At 36.8% G+C, this 14,285-nt stretch overlaps 1 protein-coding gene across 1 annotated transcript in view; it reads right to left on the bottom strand.

The window, feature by feature from the left end:
• PDZD8 (PDZ domain containing 8) overlaps positions 1-14,285 on the bottom strand; it is a 67,296-nt gene that overhangs the window by 41,164 nt on the left and 11,847 nt on the right. The window contains exon 2 of the mRNA XM_004700911.2: positions 6,018-6,143. Coding sequence (XP_004700968.1) covers positions 6,018-6,143 — 126 coding nt within the window. The remainder of the gene's footprint in view (positions 1-6,017; positions 6,144-14,285) is intronic.

The raw sequence follows: 14,285 nt of genomic DNA, 5'->3' as shown, positions 1-14,285 counted from the left end.
TATGATTTAATAGTTCATTTCTTGTTATATATCTACATAAATATATTAAATTATCAGCAATTTGGTCTTATCTCTCTAGAGAACCCTGTCTAACACACTAAGTCAAAGAAGCCAGGCATAAAAGGCCACAGATTTCATAATTCTACATACATGAATTATCCAGAATAAGTAAATGCACAGAGGTAGCGAGGAGACAGTAGCTGTCAGGCTGGGAGGAGAAGAAACGGGGAATGGCTGCTCAACTGTCTAGGCTTTCTTTACAAGGGGATGAAATGCTCTGAAATTAGATGGTGGTGATGTTTGCAAAATTCTGAATACACAAACCACTCAAATACTTTAAAATGGTGAATTTTATCACACAACAATTAACTACTTCTCCACATCAATTACAAATGTAAAATGCTGCAATCACTATGGAGAACTGTTTGGCAGTTAGTGTCATAAAATTAATCACATATATACTGTCATATGACACACTCAGGTTAAAAAAACAAAACATATGCCCACTGAAAGACTTGGAAATAAATATATATAAAACAGAGCTATTTATAATAGTCTAAACTGAATACAATCCAAATTGCCAGAGATGAATGAAAAATCAATATGTGATTTATCTATCCAACTGTATAGTATTCACCAATAAAACAGAATGAATTTCTGAAATATTTTCATGCAACATGTGGAAGAATTTTAAAATCATTATATGGTGTAACAAAGGCAGGCACAACAGATTACATATTGTATGATTCTATTTAAATATAGTTCCAGAAAATAGAAAATGATTTATAGTGGCAAAAAAGCAGATCAGTGGTAATCTAGAAATATATGTGTGTACATGTTAAATTCCTTGGCCAAATGAGACAACTAGTATTAGTAACAAAAACTATGGGAGTTACAAAGACTATGTCTGAAGCACATAGGAGTCAGTCTGGGGAAATTAAAATATCAAGATAATGAAGGGCAGTCAAGAACTATGCTGTCGTGTGAGCTGCCTTCATGGGGTTTCCTAGCCTTTATCTCACAGGTGCAGATCGCCAGGTCTTTTCTTCTTTGTAGTAGTAACTGAACCACCAACTTTCTGGTTCGTAGACAGGCATTTAACACAACTAGGGCTCTTCTAAAAAAAACCTACTGTTTAGTTGGCATCCATCGAGTTGGTTCTGACCCATATCGACCCTATGTGCGACAGATTAAAATACTACGCCATCCTCACAACTGTTGCTGTGCATGAGCCACTGTTGCACCCACTGTTGCTGCCACTAATGTCAATCCATCTCGGACCAACTAGGAAGGACTCTGTGAGTCATGCTGACAGTAAGTAGGTAAATGGGGGAGTAAGGGAGATCTGGTAATATTGTAGAAGTGCTGACCAGTAATTTGGAACAAGCGCTGCAGTCATACTAGCACTAGTTTGTAATTATCATAAGACTGGTTCAAGCAAGAATCACCTCTGGGGATCTACATATAAACAGAAAAGTGGGTGAAGGGGAGACGTCAGACCGTGTAAGACAATGACAAAATAATAATATTTTATAAATTATCAAGGGTTTGTGAGAGGCGGGGAGGGAGGGGGAAAAATGAGCTGATACCAAGGGCTCAAGAAGAAGGAAAATGTTTTGAGATAGATGGCAACATCTGTACAAATGTGCATGACACAATGGATGTATGTATGGATTGTGTAAGAGTTGTACGAGCCCCCAATAAAATGATTAAAAAAAAAAAAAAACCACCTGTGGATACTAAATCTAAGCATGGGATTTTGATGAGGACATTTGTTTGCTTTTAAAGTGTTTTCTCCCAGAATGCTTACTGGTTGTGGAGAAAAACAAATAAGTTTCTAAAAAACATTTTCTTCTGCTGTGAAGAAACTGATCAAATGATCAAACTGAGCAAACCAACAGCATCTGACTGAAGACAGAAAGCAAATAGATAAGTTGTCTTTGCTACTTTCTTCAAGTTGCTTAGTGACGCTCCTCATTCTTAGAAATACATACTGAAGTATTTGCGGGTAACAAAATATTAACAGTAGGTTACTCTGAGTAATATTATAAATAAACAATAGATCTGAAAGATAAGAAATGAGAGAAGATATACCATGGTGCTTACACACACGCACATACATGCATGCGTTAGGCAGTGACATGTAAACAAAGTCAGGACAGTAGTTACAAGGGCAGGAGGGTATTTGGGTTAGGGCATGAGGAAGGTACCAAGGTTTTATCTTCTGACATATGTAGGAGTTATAAGGGTGCTTGTCTGGAAAATAAAGAGGTAAGTTGCTCATCTGTTTAATATGGTTTTCTGTATTTGGGTTACATTTAACCTTAAAAAAAAATTAATGATGTATTTTTGGAACCTGGCAAACCAAAACAACACCCTAGAAGCTGAGAAAAAATAAGCTTTAGAACAGTGTGTGACTCAGTGAACAACTGACCCTAAACATTTCTTCTCTCCATAACGAGTAAAGGTTATCATCCCAGTTACACTGCTTTTTACAGAGTACAGAACACCCGCGAAGCAAACTTTTATAAGGCTTACCTTTTTTTTTTTAAGGCTTACATTTTTGTTCTTAGTTTTGTTTTTATTTTTAAATGGTATAATGTTTAAAAGAAAATGGATCCAATATAACATTTAAGGTCTTTTACATAAAGATCTATAGAACAAATCTCTCTTTTGGATTTAGTGCTAGAACTTTTTTCTCCTGAAAAACAAGCATAGTTTATCAGAAAATAAGTGTTAGGTAATCCATAAGGTTTCCTTTGATGCCCTGGCTACTAAAAATTCATTTTGTTTTTTCTATACAATTGATTTTAATCTATTTTATCCTTATCTATATGTGGCTGTTTTCCTTATAAAATATTTCAAATTCTTTTTTCTTTTTAAGATAGAGGATAGGCTATGAATAGGTTTCTAAAAAACATCAACAATATGATTAGAACACTAGTATAAAATAATTTAGCTTCCTAGTAGCAGTACAATACAGTACAAATAAAATTGAGTTTAAAGACATCTTTAGTCAACTCAAAAAACATGCAGCTGTTTAGCATGATTACATTTTTTAGCACTTGACAAATGCAAAGTGCTAAGAAGCAACTTACTCCTCACCCTTCCCATTGATTTCTTAGGGAATCAAAACTTTATTTCAGAAAATCAGAACCTAACTTTATAGCATAAGACTCTTAAAATTCAAGTTTTTATGATTCTAATATGCCAAAATGAAATTTTCTGTATAGTAATGAAGCTACATTTATGGAAGGCCCAATGCTTTTTGTACCTCTAGTTAGTCACAATTATCAGCAAGGTAGCATCTTTGTCTCAGATTACAGATGTGTAACTTCCCTAAGGACATGCAACTATCAAAGCATACAGTTAAGTGTGAACTCAGAGCTTTCTAACTCAAAAACTTACCTTATTTCTTCTCATGCTGCCTTCCCAAGAATAAACATTAGTTGTTAAGCTCTTAACATTTTCAATAAAGTCTCTTTTCTATTAATGCTTCTAATTTGTTTTCTTATTTAGAAAACTCATTCATTCTCAGCGCCTTATCAACAGTGAAGTTTAATAAAAGTCCTCAGAGACTTTTCTGTAGGCCTAAAATTATTTCAAAATAAACTATCAAAAGAAAAAGAAAAGGTACTCATCCAGAACCATTTTATTATCTAAAAACAAGGGTTGAAAAAATGAAAAGGTAAGTGCTCATATAAAACCCAGATTGCCTGATGAATATGATGTTCCAGTGCATGGACTTGGAGGGAAACAAAATTACATTCTTTTTTACTGGATTCAAGGTAAATTTCTCAAACTTACAAATAAACATGGATGGAAATAATAGGCATAAATTAATCTAAGCAGAACAAATTTGGAAATTATTAAACAGGTCTTGGTCAAGTAGGAGAAAATGTGACTATGCATCAATATCCATGGAAGCAGCCAGTCAAGAAATCAAGTGGAATACTGCACTGGGCAAATCTGATGCAAAGATCTCTTTACAGTTTTAAAAAGCAAAGATATCACTTGATAACTAAGGTGCATTTGACCCAAACCACAGTCTTTTTAATTGCCTTCTGTGCATGAGGAAGTTAGATAATGAAAGAAGACGACAAAAGAATTGATGCGTTTAAACTGGTATTGGCGAAGAAGATTGAATACACAACAGACCGCTGGAGGAAAAAACAAATCAATCTTAAAAGAAATTCAACCAGAATGTTCCTAAGGATGGGGAGACTTCAACTTGCTGCCTCTGGATACATGATTAGGAGGACTGATTGTTGCAAAAGGACATTATGGTTGGTGAACCAACCAACAGACAAGAGTGCTGGGAATGCTCAGTGAAGTCTAACAACAGCTTCAACCATGGACTCCTCCATCCCAGGACCAGCAACGTTTCCTTCTGTTATACACAATATTCCCAGGAGTTGGTGCCAACTCACAGCAACTAATAAGAACACTTTCTCAATGCCTTTATTAAGTCTTTGGTTCCTTAAAGTGTGTTGTATCTCAGATAAAGCCAAGTACTGGTGAACAAAGGGACACAATAGTTAATGAAATGATTAAATAGCTATAAGCTAAGAGAAATACAATCAATTCATAATCACAAAAGCAACACTAAAGCAAGAAGACTAGTTTTTGAAATATTCAGTACACACTATACAACAAATATCTGTTGAATGATGGAATCAATGCCAAACCTATTTTTCAAGCAGTTATTTGCAGGTTTGGGGATAGGTGGGTGAGTACGTAAGCTAGGGATTACAAAAGAATAGTCAATACATTTTATCCAAGGCTGCTCTTCAAATACGTAGAAGGTGCTATGACTGTTTCTTAAAAAAGGACAATCCAATGGTATAACTCTGATGTTTATGTATCAAGAAAATTCACTGAAAGAAAAAGCAGAAAATGGGTAGGACCTTCCTTCTGGAAAAGTTAACACAATGTTTACTTTTCCCCCCACATATTTAGGGCTTCTCTGCCTTATTTTAATCCTAGGGCCAACTCCTGTTTGCAGTCTTATTTTTATAAAGACCTGAGATCTATCAATGGTTTTAACATGTTTTAAAAGACTGAAAAAAGTTAAACTATTTAATGACACATGAATGTTATGTGAAATTCATATATACTTTTAATTGACAAGTAAGTCCATTCATTTTCAAATAATGTATGGTTACTTTTGTCCTACAAGACAGAGTTAAGTAGTTCCCTAAGGAAGACCAATAAGCTAAAGCACTTCGAGTGAAGGAATGGGCAGAAGAAGGGGAGAAAGCAAGTAGAGGTAAGAAATTCTTGGCAGGCCCTGCTAAGAGAGGATTTCAATCTACAGCTAAGAGCACTAGAAGCCAATCAGGGCATTTAAGTAGAAGCGTGACAATTAGATTTTCATTTTGAAAAGATAATTTCTGTTGTTAATTTGAGGGAACCAGAGTTTTAAGATGTAATTAAATAGGTTAGGGATTTACGTAGTTTAAGTGATAGATGATCAGTTTGGACTGTGGCACCAGCTAAGTAAGGAGGCTGGGTAATAAGATTGCAAGAGGGGGTGGGGAGGGTGTCCTTAAAAAAACTCGTGGAAAAAAATGTAACCAAAAGATAATTAAAATTTTCCATAAACTTTTACAAGTCCCCATATTTGAAGCCCTAAATCCTTATGCTTTAAATTGTTACAGAGCAAAGAGGTTGTTTCCAAGTCTAGTTCTGACTTCCCAGAGTATTTCTAATTATAGTAAACAATTCCTAAATCGATTATACAGCTCTCCAATAGGGAGAGATGGCAATTGAGAATCACCCATCTAAAAGTTGGGAGAACGATTATAGGATAAATTATTTTTCTCCCATATTAGAATATTTTTTTTAAAACATGGCCAGGTTAAAAAGTGCTCCTTTTATAAACTTAAACTTATGATTACACAATGAACAGATAATACAATATACATGAACACAAAAGGTAAATAAATACAAACACTGCTTAGGTACATTGTACGAGGTACTTTCTCAGAACATAGTAATCACAAAACAGAATATACCTGCTGCATTCAATCAATGAAACTTTGAGGCGGCCTTCAGTCAGTGCCCATTGCTGTATGTGGATATGTTCGTCTTCATCCTCTTCGAATCCTTGCAAGGTTTGGAATGGAAAAAATGGCTTGAACCTGACAAAAGTAAAGATAAGTCTAAATTTCTGAGTTAAAAACACCAGTTTAAAGCTTAATAAGATAAACAGCATAAAACAGAGTAAACCCCTAATACTAAATGTCCCCTAGAAAAACAAAGCTTACCATGCCCACCCCCAACAAGCAGCAAATGATGCCTTTTCTGGTCTTTTGCCAGCTCTAGTTGACAAGGCAAGACCCTGAAACAGGGCAAGGGTGGATTTAGCGTTATTCAGAAGGTGCTTAAGCTTGGTCAATGAAGAAGAGGTTCTTTTCTGGACCAGATAGGAAAAATGTTTCTAGAGCATAAGATCAAAACTCAGAATGCACTTTCCATGGAAACAATATAGAAGATTGAATAAGGATGGTGATAATAATCACAACTTCAACAATGAACAGTGACAAAATTATTCACCTGGCATTTATTATTTATTTGCCAAGCAGCGTGCTAACAGTTTTACATGCATTATCCTATTTAATGCTCACAAGAGAAAGAGTGATTGTACTGGCTACCCACTCCAGTTATGGAGTGAGGCTTAGAAAGGTTAAGAAATTTGTCCAACTTTACCTAGTGAGTGGTAAAACCAGAATCTAAGCTAGTTAATTTGGCTTCACCCAAGCTCAAACTACTGAACACTTACTTCAGGTATCTATAAATTATCCAAGCATTTATATGGCAGTGATTAATGCCAATGTTTTATGGGCAAGCTTATCTGGAGTTATTAATGTTCTCTTTAAAAATGTTTAGTTTGAAACACAACTCATAGACCTTTGTGAAAAGAATCAAAAGCCAAACCAAACTCACTCCCAGAGTTGATCCCGACTCACAGCGAAGCCCTAGAAGGACAGGATAGAACCTGTGGGTTTCCGAGTTTGTAATACTCTAGAGGAGTGTAAAGTCTCGTCTTTTGCCTATGGAGTGGCTGGTAGTTTTGAACTGCTGACCTTGCACGCCACCAGGGCTCTTTTCATGAAAGTAAAGGACAATTAAAATGAGAAAAAATTTCGCTTGGATTGTACGGTTTCCAACTCACCCTCCACATACTGGCACTAGAGTCTTGTTATAAATGTTTACATTTGCTTGCGCAGACGTTTTACTGGTTTCCCACTAACCACAAAAAAGTCAGAAGTTCTTGATTTAAAAAGTTTCAATAAAAAACTCAAGAAACATTGAGATGATGCTGGAAGTGGAGGTACAATTTGGTAAAAGAAAATGAGAATATTTGTATGGGAAACAGAGAACCAGAAGAGAATGCATGCAGACAAAGTCTCTATGTTCATATTTTAAGGAGTCTGGGAGGCCTTCCCACTCATGAGCTGGAGATGATTCTCAGTCACATTCTCCTAAGTAAAAGTTATTCCCTACAATGTACGGCCATAACAATGCCATTTTTTAAGGTGCTTCTTGCAAGCACATGGTTACTACTAAAAATACTTGAAGGTTAATTGCTTGAATGCCATCTGCCAGCAAAAGCAATCAGATCATAGACCCCTAAGTACAGCCCACCCCTTCTGATATGAATCATAGACTGTTCCCCTGGAGAAGAGCTCAGGGACAGTTTAAGGTCAAACCAGCTGAGATAACCAAGGTTAGGCCGCCACCTTAACTCTAGTACCTGCCCATCTTGTTACATATGTACCTTTCTGTCACATGTATGCCTGTAGTACCTCCCCTTCCTATTACATGTATGCCTAATACAATCCCTTCCTGTTATGTATGTGTATGACTTGGCTTACATGGCCGAGACTATATAAACTTGTGAGAGAATACATTCACCTTTCAACCTGGTTCGGGTTGACATGGGAGAGGTGAGCACTTGCATGTCTCGTCTGATGTCTCTTTAATTTACCCCTCAATTACAGAACTGCACTTTAGGACCCATTCGGTTGTGGAGGCTGGTCCCTCTACATGATTGTACAACTTGAAGAATGTAATTGTATATGTCAGTGAATTGTATATGTAGAAATTGTTGAACTGGTGTGTTCTGCTGTGTGTATCAACATGAACAACAAAATAATTTTGTTTTAAAGTTCTTGATTTTACATTCAAGTACCAACACAATCTTTCTAATTGTATTTTCCCTTATCATTAAGCTTTACACATCTAGGAATTCTAATTTTCTCTAGGCCCTAACACTTTGTTGGGGCAAGAAAGAGTCTCTACACAGGAAGCGTGTCTCCCTTCAGACCTCCTGTGCCTACTGAAGACTCTTCCCTATTCTTCAAAACCCAACAAACCCTACTCGCTTCTCATATTTGACTCCTGTTGCTACATCATACCAGATCTCACTATCATTCCTTCAAATCTTGCAATCATTTAATTACTGTGCATTTATGTCTTGAAATCTTATCTAAAATGTTACCTTTTCTCACATACATATAAATATCATGAAAATTATTTAAAATTTAAATACTAAATTAGAAAATATTCACTTAATGCAGAAGAAAGCAGTAAAGGAGGAACAAAGTAGCAAAAAGACAAGAGACATGCAGAAGACAGGGTAAATAGTGGTACATATCAATAGTAATGTCAAATGTGAAAGTTAAAGCAATCCAACCAAAAGAAAGAGTATCAGACTGGGTTATAAAAGAGATACAACTATATGCTGCCTATTGGCAATATAAATAAATAAATATATATCCACCACAACAAAGCTGGAGTGGCTACACTATTATCAGATTATATAGACTTTTAAACCAAAATAAAGTTACTAGAGATAAAGAGGAACATATAATGAATGATAAGGTAAATCCATTAGGAAAATACAATTATGAACATATATGTACATAATAACGAGGAGCCCTAAGTGGCACAGTGAGTTGGGCTAATTGGTTGCAAGGTCAGCAGTTTGAAACCACCAGCTGCTCCACAGGAGAAAGATGAGACTCTGCCCCTTTAAGAGTGACAGCTTCAGAAACCCACAGGGGGCAGTTCTACCCTGTCGTGTAGGGTCACTGTGAGTAAGAATCGACTTGAGGGCATTGAGTTGGGTTTATCATTATTGAAAGTGAGGTACATTTCCCAACTGTTGTTGAATTGTCCTTTTCTCCCTTCATTTCTATCAGTTTTGCTTCATATATTATGATATGCTGTTATTAGATACCAAACCAAATTGACTGTACCTCTCTATTAGCCTAGAAAGCCCCACCTTTCTCCTGTGGAGCAACTGGTGGTTTTGAACTCCTGACTTTGCAGTTAACAGCCCAATGCGTAACCACTACGCCACTAGGGCTCTTCTCAGTAATGATAGAACTGGGAAAATAAACTTTGAAATAGAATTGTAAAACACTACAACCCTAACAGATGACAATAGAACAGAACATCAACAACAACAGGAAATACAGGGTAAGTAAAAGTGCTACTTGGGTTCCAGTTCAAATACACACAGACTTATTACAAAGGAAGTGCTTAAATGTGTCTCTGCAATCAATTGATGGCTCCAGACAAGTTCTCTAAGTAATTTATTTATATTCTCCTCAGCAATACAGTAATAGTCTCGTTAGGGTGCTTTTCAAAAACAAACTACAATGAAAACATGGATACTGAGGGGATCTACTGGGCCAGTTAAATTCAAGGCAAAGAGGTCAGCACAAAAGGTTCAACTGACCATTTGGGGGGATGTCAAAAGGTAATCTTGATAGATTTTCTCAAAGAACACATGACGATCATGGGGGCTTATCAGGAAAGGTTTTAAGAAAATTGAAAACTGATCGGTGAGGAAAAAAAAGTCTAGGAAAGTGAGGCAAAGGGCATTTTCCCCCATCATGACAATGTACACGCTCTCTGTTCAAGGGGAGCAAGGGCTGTCTATGAGAATTTCCTTGGAAAATCTTATCCCAGGATCATACAGCTTTGATCCCATCAGACTTTTTTGTTCCCAAAATATCTAAGAGGAACACAATTTGAGGCCCTCAAAGAGGTCAAAGCTGCCAGTTTGACTTGGTAGAAATGGAAGACTGCAGAATTATGTGGGGAGGGGTTAAAGAGAGGGAAACATTGCCATCAGAAGTGTGTAGACCTAGTCAGATATGCTGAGCATGGCTTCATGTTTTGAGATTTGTTTGTTTAATAAAAGTTTCTATCATTTTACAGTAGTATCAAATGAGGGGAGGTGTTCAAGGAACCAAAGTATTGCCAGTTGCCATCTCCCCGCAACACACATTTTTGAATAAAGGAAAATAGAACTGAATCCAATCTACCACTTTTATATATTTATAGGGTCACTTAAGTCAAAATGAACTCGATGGTAGTGGGTTTGGTTAAGCTTTTATAAGTACTTCATAAACATTCTTGATTCTCAGGGGGGGGTGTGTGGCATTATAAGCTTTGTTTTCATGAGGAAGGACAAGGAAGCTCAAGCGGTTTGTGACCACAAAGGAAGTGGGATAGTTGAAACTGTGACAAACCACTCAACCTCGTGCTCCTTAAAACACCAAAGTATGCAAGTAATATGGCTATCAACTGAAAATAATGTCATACGTCCAATATTCATTAGGCTGAGTCAGAAGGTTAGACAATGATAGTGCCTTTCAATATGGCCAACAAAAGAAACTTCACAGTGGAGCAAACCTAAACCAAACCCATTGCCATGTATCCAATTCTAAATCATTGCAACCCCATGTAGGGTTTCTGATGCTGTAGACCCGGGGTCCTCAAACTACAGCCCACGGGCAACATCCGGCCCGCTGGGTGTTTTTGCCGCCGCTGCCTGTCCTGCTCAGCAGCCAACTCATCCAGTGTGCATAGAAATTTGTTCATAGTTTTTTTAAAAACTATAGTCTGGCCCTCCAACGGTCTGAGGGACAGTGAACTGGCCCCCTGTTTAAAAAGTTTGAGGACCCCTGCTAGACAGATAGCCTCATCTTTCTCCTTTGGATTGGCTATTGAGTTTGATCTCTTAACTTTAGGATTAGCAATCCAATGCTTCCCAACAGTGCCACCAGGACAGTGCCACTAGGCCAAAGACTCAAACATTTTGACTGAGGGCTCCTTTACAATTTTAAAAATCATGTGGGTTGTGTTTATTGCCATTGGTCTTGTTATAAATTAAAAAACGATAAAAGCTTTAAGCATAAGAATGACAAGCTCACATTCCATTAGTCATCACAGGACGATGATGTCATGGCATGGCACCACTAGAAAACTTCACTTCTCAGAGAATGAGATGCAAATAACACATTTGTATTATTATGAAAATAGTCTCAACTTGGTAGACTTCCTCTAAGTGTCTTGGAGACACAGGTGTCCCCCAAAGCTGTTAGACAGTAAAGGTTATTAGTCTTGGCATGTTTTTGTAAATTCTATGTTGTTGGTCTCATTATGCTAAAGTATGATATTTCTTATTGCTAGATTTAAAAATAAAACAAACTATCCTGAAGGAAGGATTGTTTCCCTTTCCCCCACCTCTTTGTCAAGAATTCCGTTTGCAGTGCATATGCCCTGGGCAGAAATATCAAACGTTTACTGAATAAGTTGATGTTTTTCTAAAAGTCTAGTAGATGAAGTGAGGGAAATAGAAAATAACTTAAGGCCTAATTATCACCCTAATGGGTAGCGAAAGAGTGGAAGATTGTCAATGAACTAGATTGCCATAATGGTTGCAACAATGGGCATAAAAAAGAAATATTGTGAGGATGGAGCAGGAACAAACAGCGTTTCGTTCTGTTGTACATATAGTCACTGAGCTGGAATCAACTTCATGGCACCTAGCACAAGGTATGAACGATGAAATAGAACACAAAAAATCCAGGCAGAAGTATCAAACAAATATGAAGTACGAAAGTACCTGAGATCGTTTATTGTGCCAGCCTGGCTGATAAACGCAGGTGGGATTGACTGAGGGGCGGAGAGATGGATGGCTTGGTGAGCCTTGCCTTTCTTGTCTCTCACTCTGTGATCATCAGACCAGTGTGCGGCTGCCTTGCTTGTTCTGTGCCTCAATTTAAAGGCTACACTGCCTGTGGGACACCTAGCCTGTGGACTGTATTGCTGTAAGTTGAGGTCCATTTAAGACTTCTCTGGAGCTGGGGACTGGCGATTGGTGACCTGCCTTGTGATTGTCTGCTGTGCTGACATAGCCTAGCTCTCTCTACAAAAAGAGGAAGATCTGGCATCAGATAGAGACTTGAAGGACTGCTAGTCTCTCAACTTTCTCTCACGGACGTGAGTTGCACTAAGCCATTTATAGTGCTTTCTAATTTAACTGTTTAGATTTAACAGTTCATTTCTCGTTATATATCTAATTATCTTTATAAATAAATATATTATCAGGAATTTGGTTTTATCTCTAGAGAACCCTGTCTAACACAGTACCTGAACAGAAGAAATGAGGGCACAGTTGTTAAATACTTTAAAGTTTGCAATGGTCCAGTTTTCTCACTTTTCTCTTTCCAATTGTGAGTAACAAAAACATCTTTAATGATATAAGGATGATTTTAATATTATCAGTATTTCTACTTCTTTTAGTTCATATATTATCTAGCTAAATTTGGAGCTTACAATTAATTACATGCCACTGCCACTGAGGGAATTCCAACTTAGAGTAGAATGATCCAAATAATGGTTCAAAGGCCATAATTCTTCGCGGAAGTAGAACTGCTACACTTTCCTCCCTTGGAGCAGCTGGTGGATTTGAACCAGTTTTAATGCTGTTGTTTAACAGCCAGAGTGTTTTAACCACCATCCCACCAGGGCTCCTTTGTACCTGCATATTTGAGAGAAAACCCTACCATCCAACCTGTTTTCTACCCACAGCCCATCAACATAAGATACAGCCCACAGAAATAACAGGAAAGTGATCTATGACTAATGCTATTTTATATTCACATAATTGTGATCTCTAAGACCTTAATTAAAAATTTTTTTTCTCTCAGTTTCAAAATTAACAAGCTGCACAACTTGCCCAAGGTTATACATTAGCAAATCAATAGCAATTCCAGAAGTAAAACAGAAACCCCTCATCTTCTAATGCTACTTTTTCAGGCAGAAGGCCCAGTTATTTTTCAAAGAAATCTTAATAGCAAAGAGCACCTCCAAGACTCCAATGAGTCTTCCCAAAGAGTTTTGCTCAGTCAATATCTGTTGACTGGCTTGAATCTCAGAATTACTGAGTCCAGATGAAATCCTAATTCTGTAGTACTAGAGAGTCAAAATTTTTGAGTAAGCAATTTACACAACTACTGTTAAGTAATTTAACACACAAAAGGGGGGTCAAGTATAATTTAGGTAGGCTGGACACAGGATTTATTTCTGACTTACACTGACAGAATTTTTCATTTTATGTTACTAATCTCAAAATATCTGTGCTAAATTAAAAATATCTGTACTACCTTCCACTTCATCTTTAGTAAACAAAAGGACCTAGACTTTACTATAAACATTTCATTAAATTCTTTCTATGTCAGTAGTCAGTCAATCTGGACCTAATTAAGATCCAAATAGTTAAATACTGTTGAACTTATAGCCATTCAAAATATTGATGACACCACCTGTTCTAAATTTTACTGAAAATATTAGACTAATAATAGTGAGAAAATAATATTTTCAATGCATTATAGAAATAATTATTGTGTAAATGAAATTAGCTTTAATTGAATGGCTCGTGTTCTGGCCACAGAAAGTCTCACAGAACTAAAAGCTTTGAATTATTTACTTGTTACCAAATGACTAAGGTAGCCAGACTGTAACGGAGTCAGCAACCATAATTATCCATGGTAATGAGTGCTAATATCATCTAATATGTATGAAAGACCATCGTGTGAAAAAGAACAGAAGTCAGCATACAACACAAATACCAGAGAGCACTATCTATTTAAGGAGATATTGATGAAATACTAGCATTTGAGAACACCAGTTTTCAAAATATAGATTCCTATTCCAGCTTTGAAACAGAATCATTAGGTATCATTGAAGCTGTTCTAACTCCCTGTACAACATGTTGTACCCCATGTACAACAGAACAAAACACTTCCACAATCTTCACAATTGTTCTTATGTTTGAGCCCATTGTTGCATCCACTGTGTCAATCCATTTTATCAAGGTCTTCCTCCTTTTCACTGCCCCTCCACTTTACCAAGCATGTCCTTCTCCAGGGACTGGTCTCTCCTAATAACATACCCAAAGTACATGAGATGGATCTTTC

The sequence above is a fragment of the Echinops telfairi genome, unplaced genomic scaffold, assembly GCF_000313985.2.
Source record: "Echinops telfairi isolate 266 unplaced genomic scaffold, ASM31398v2 ScPeMD7_70;HRSCAF=299, whole genome shotgun sequence".
In the NCBI taxonomy this organism is placed as follows: domain Eukaryota; kingdom Metazoa; phylum Chordata; class Mammalia; order Afrosoricida; family Tenrecidae; genus Echinops; species Echinops telfairi.
The sequence above is the reverse complement of the archived record's forward strand: the minus strand, read 5'-3'. Positions and strand labels throughout refer to the sequence as shown.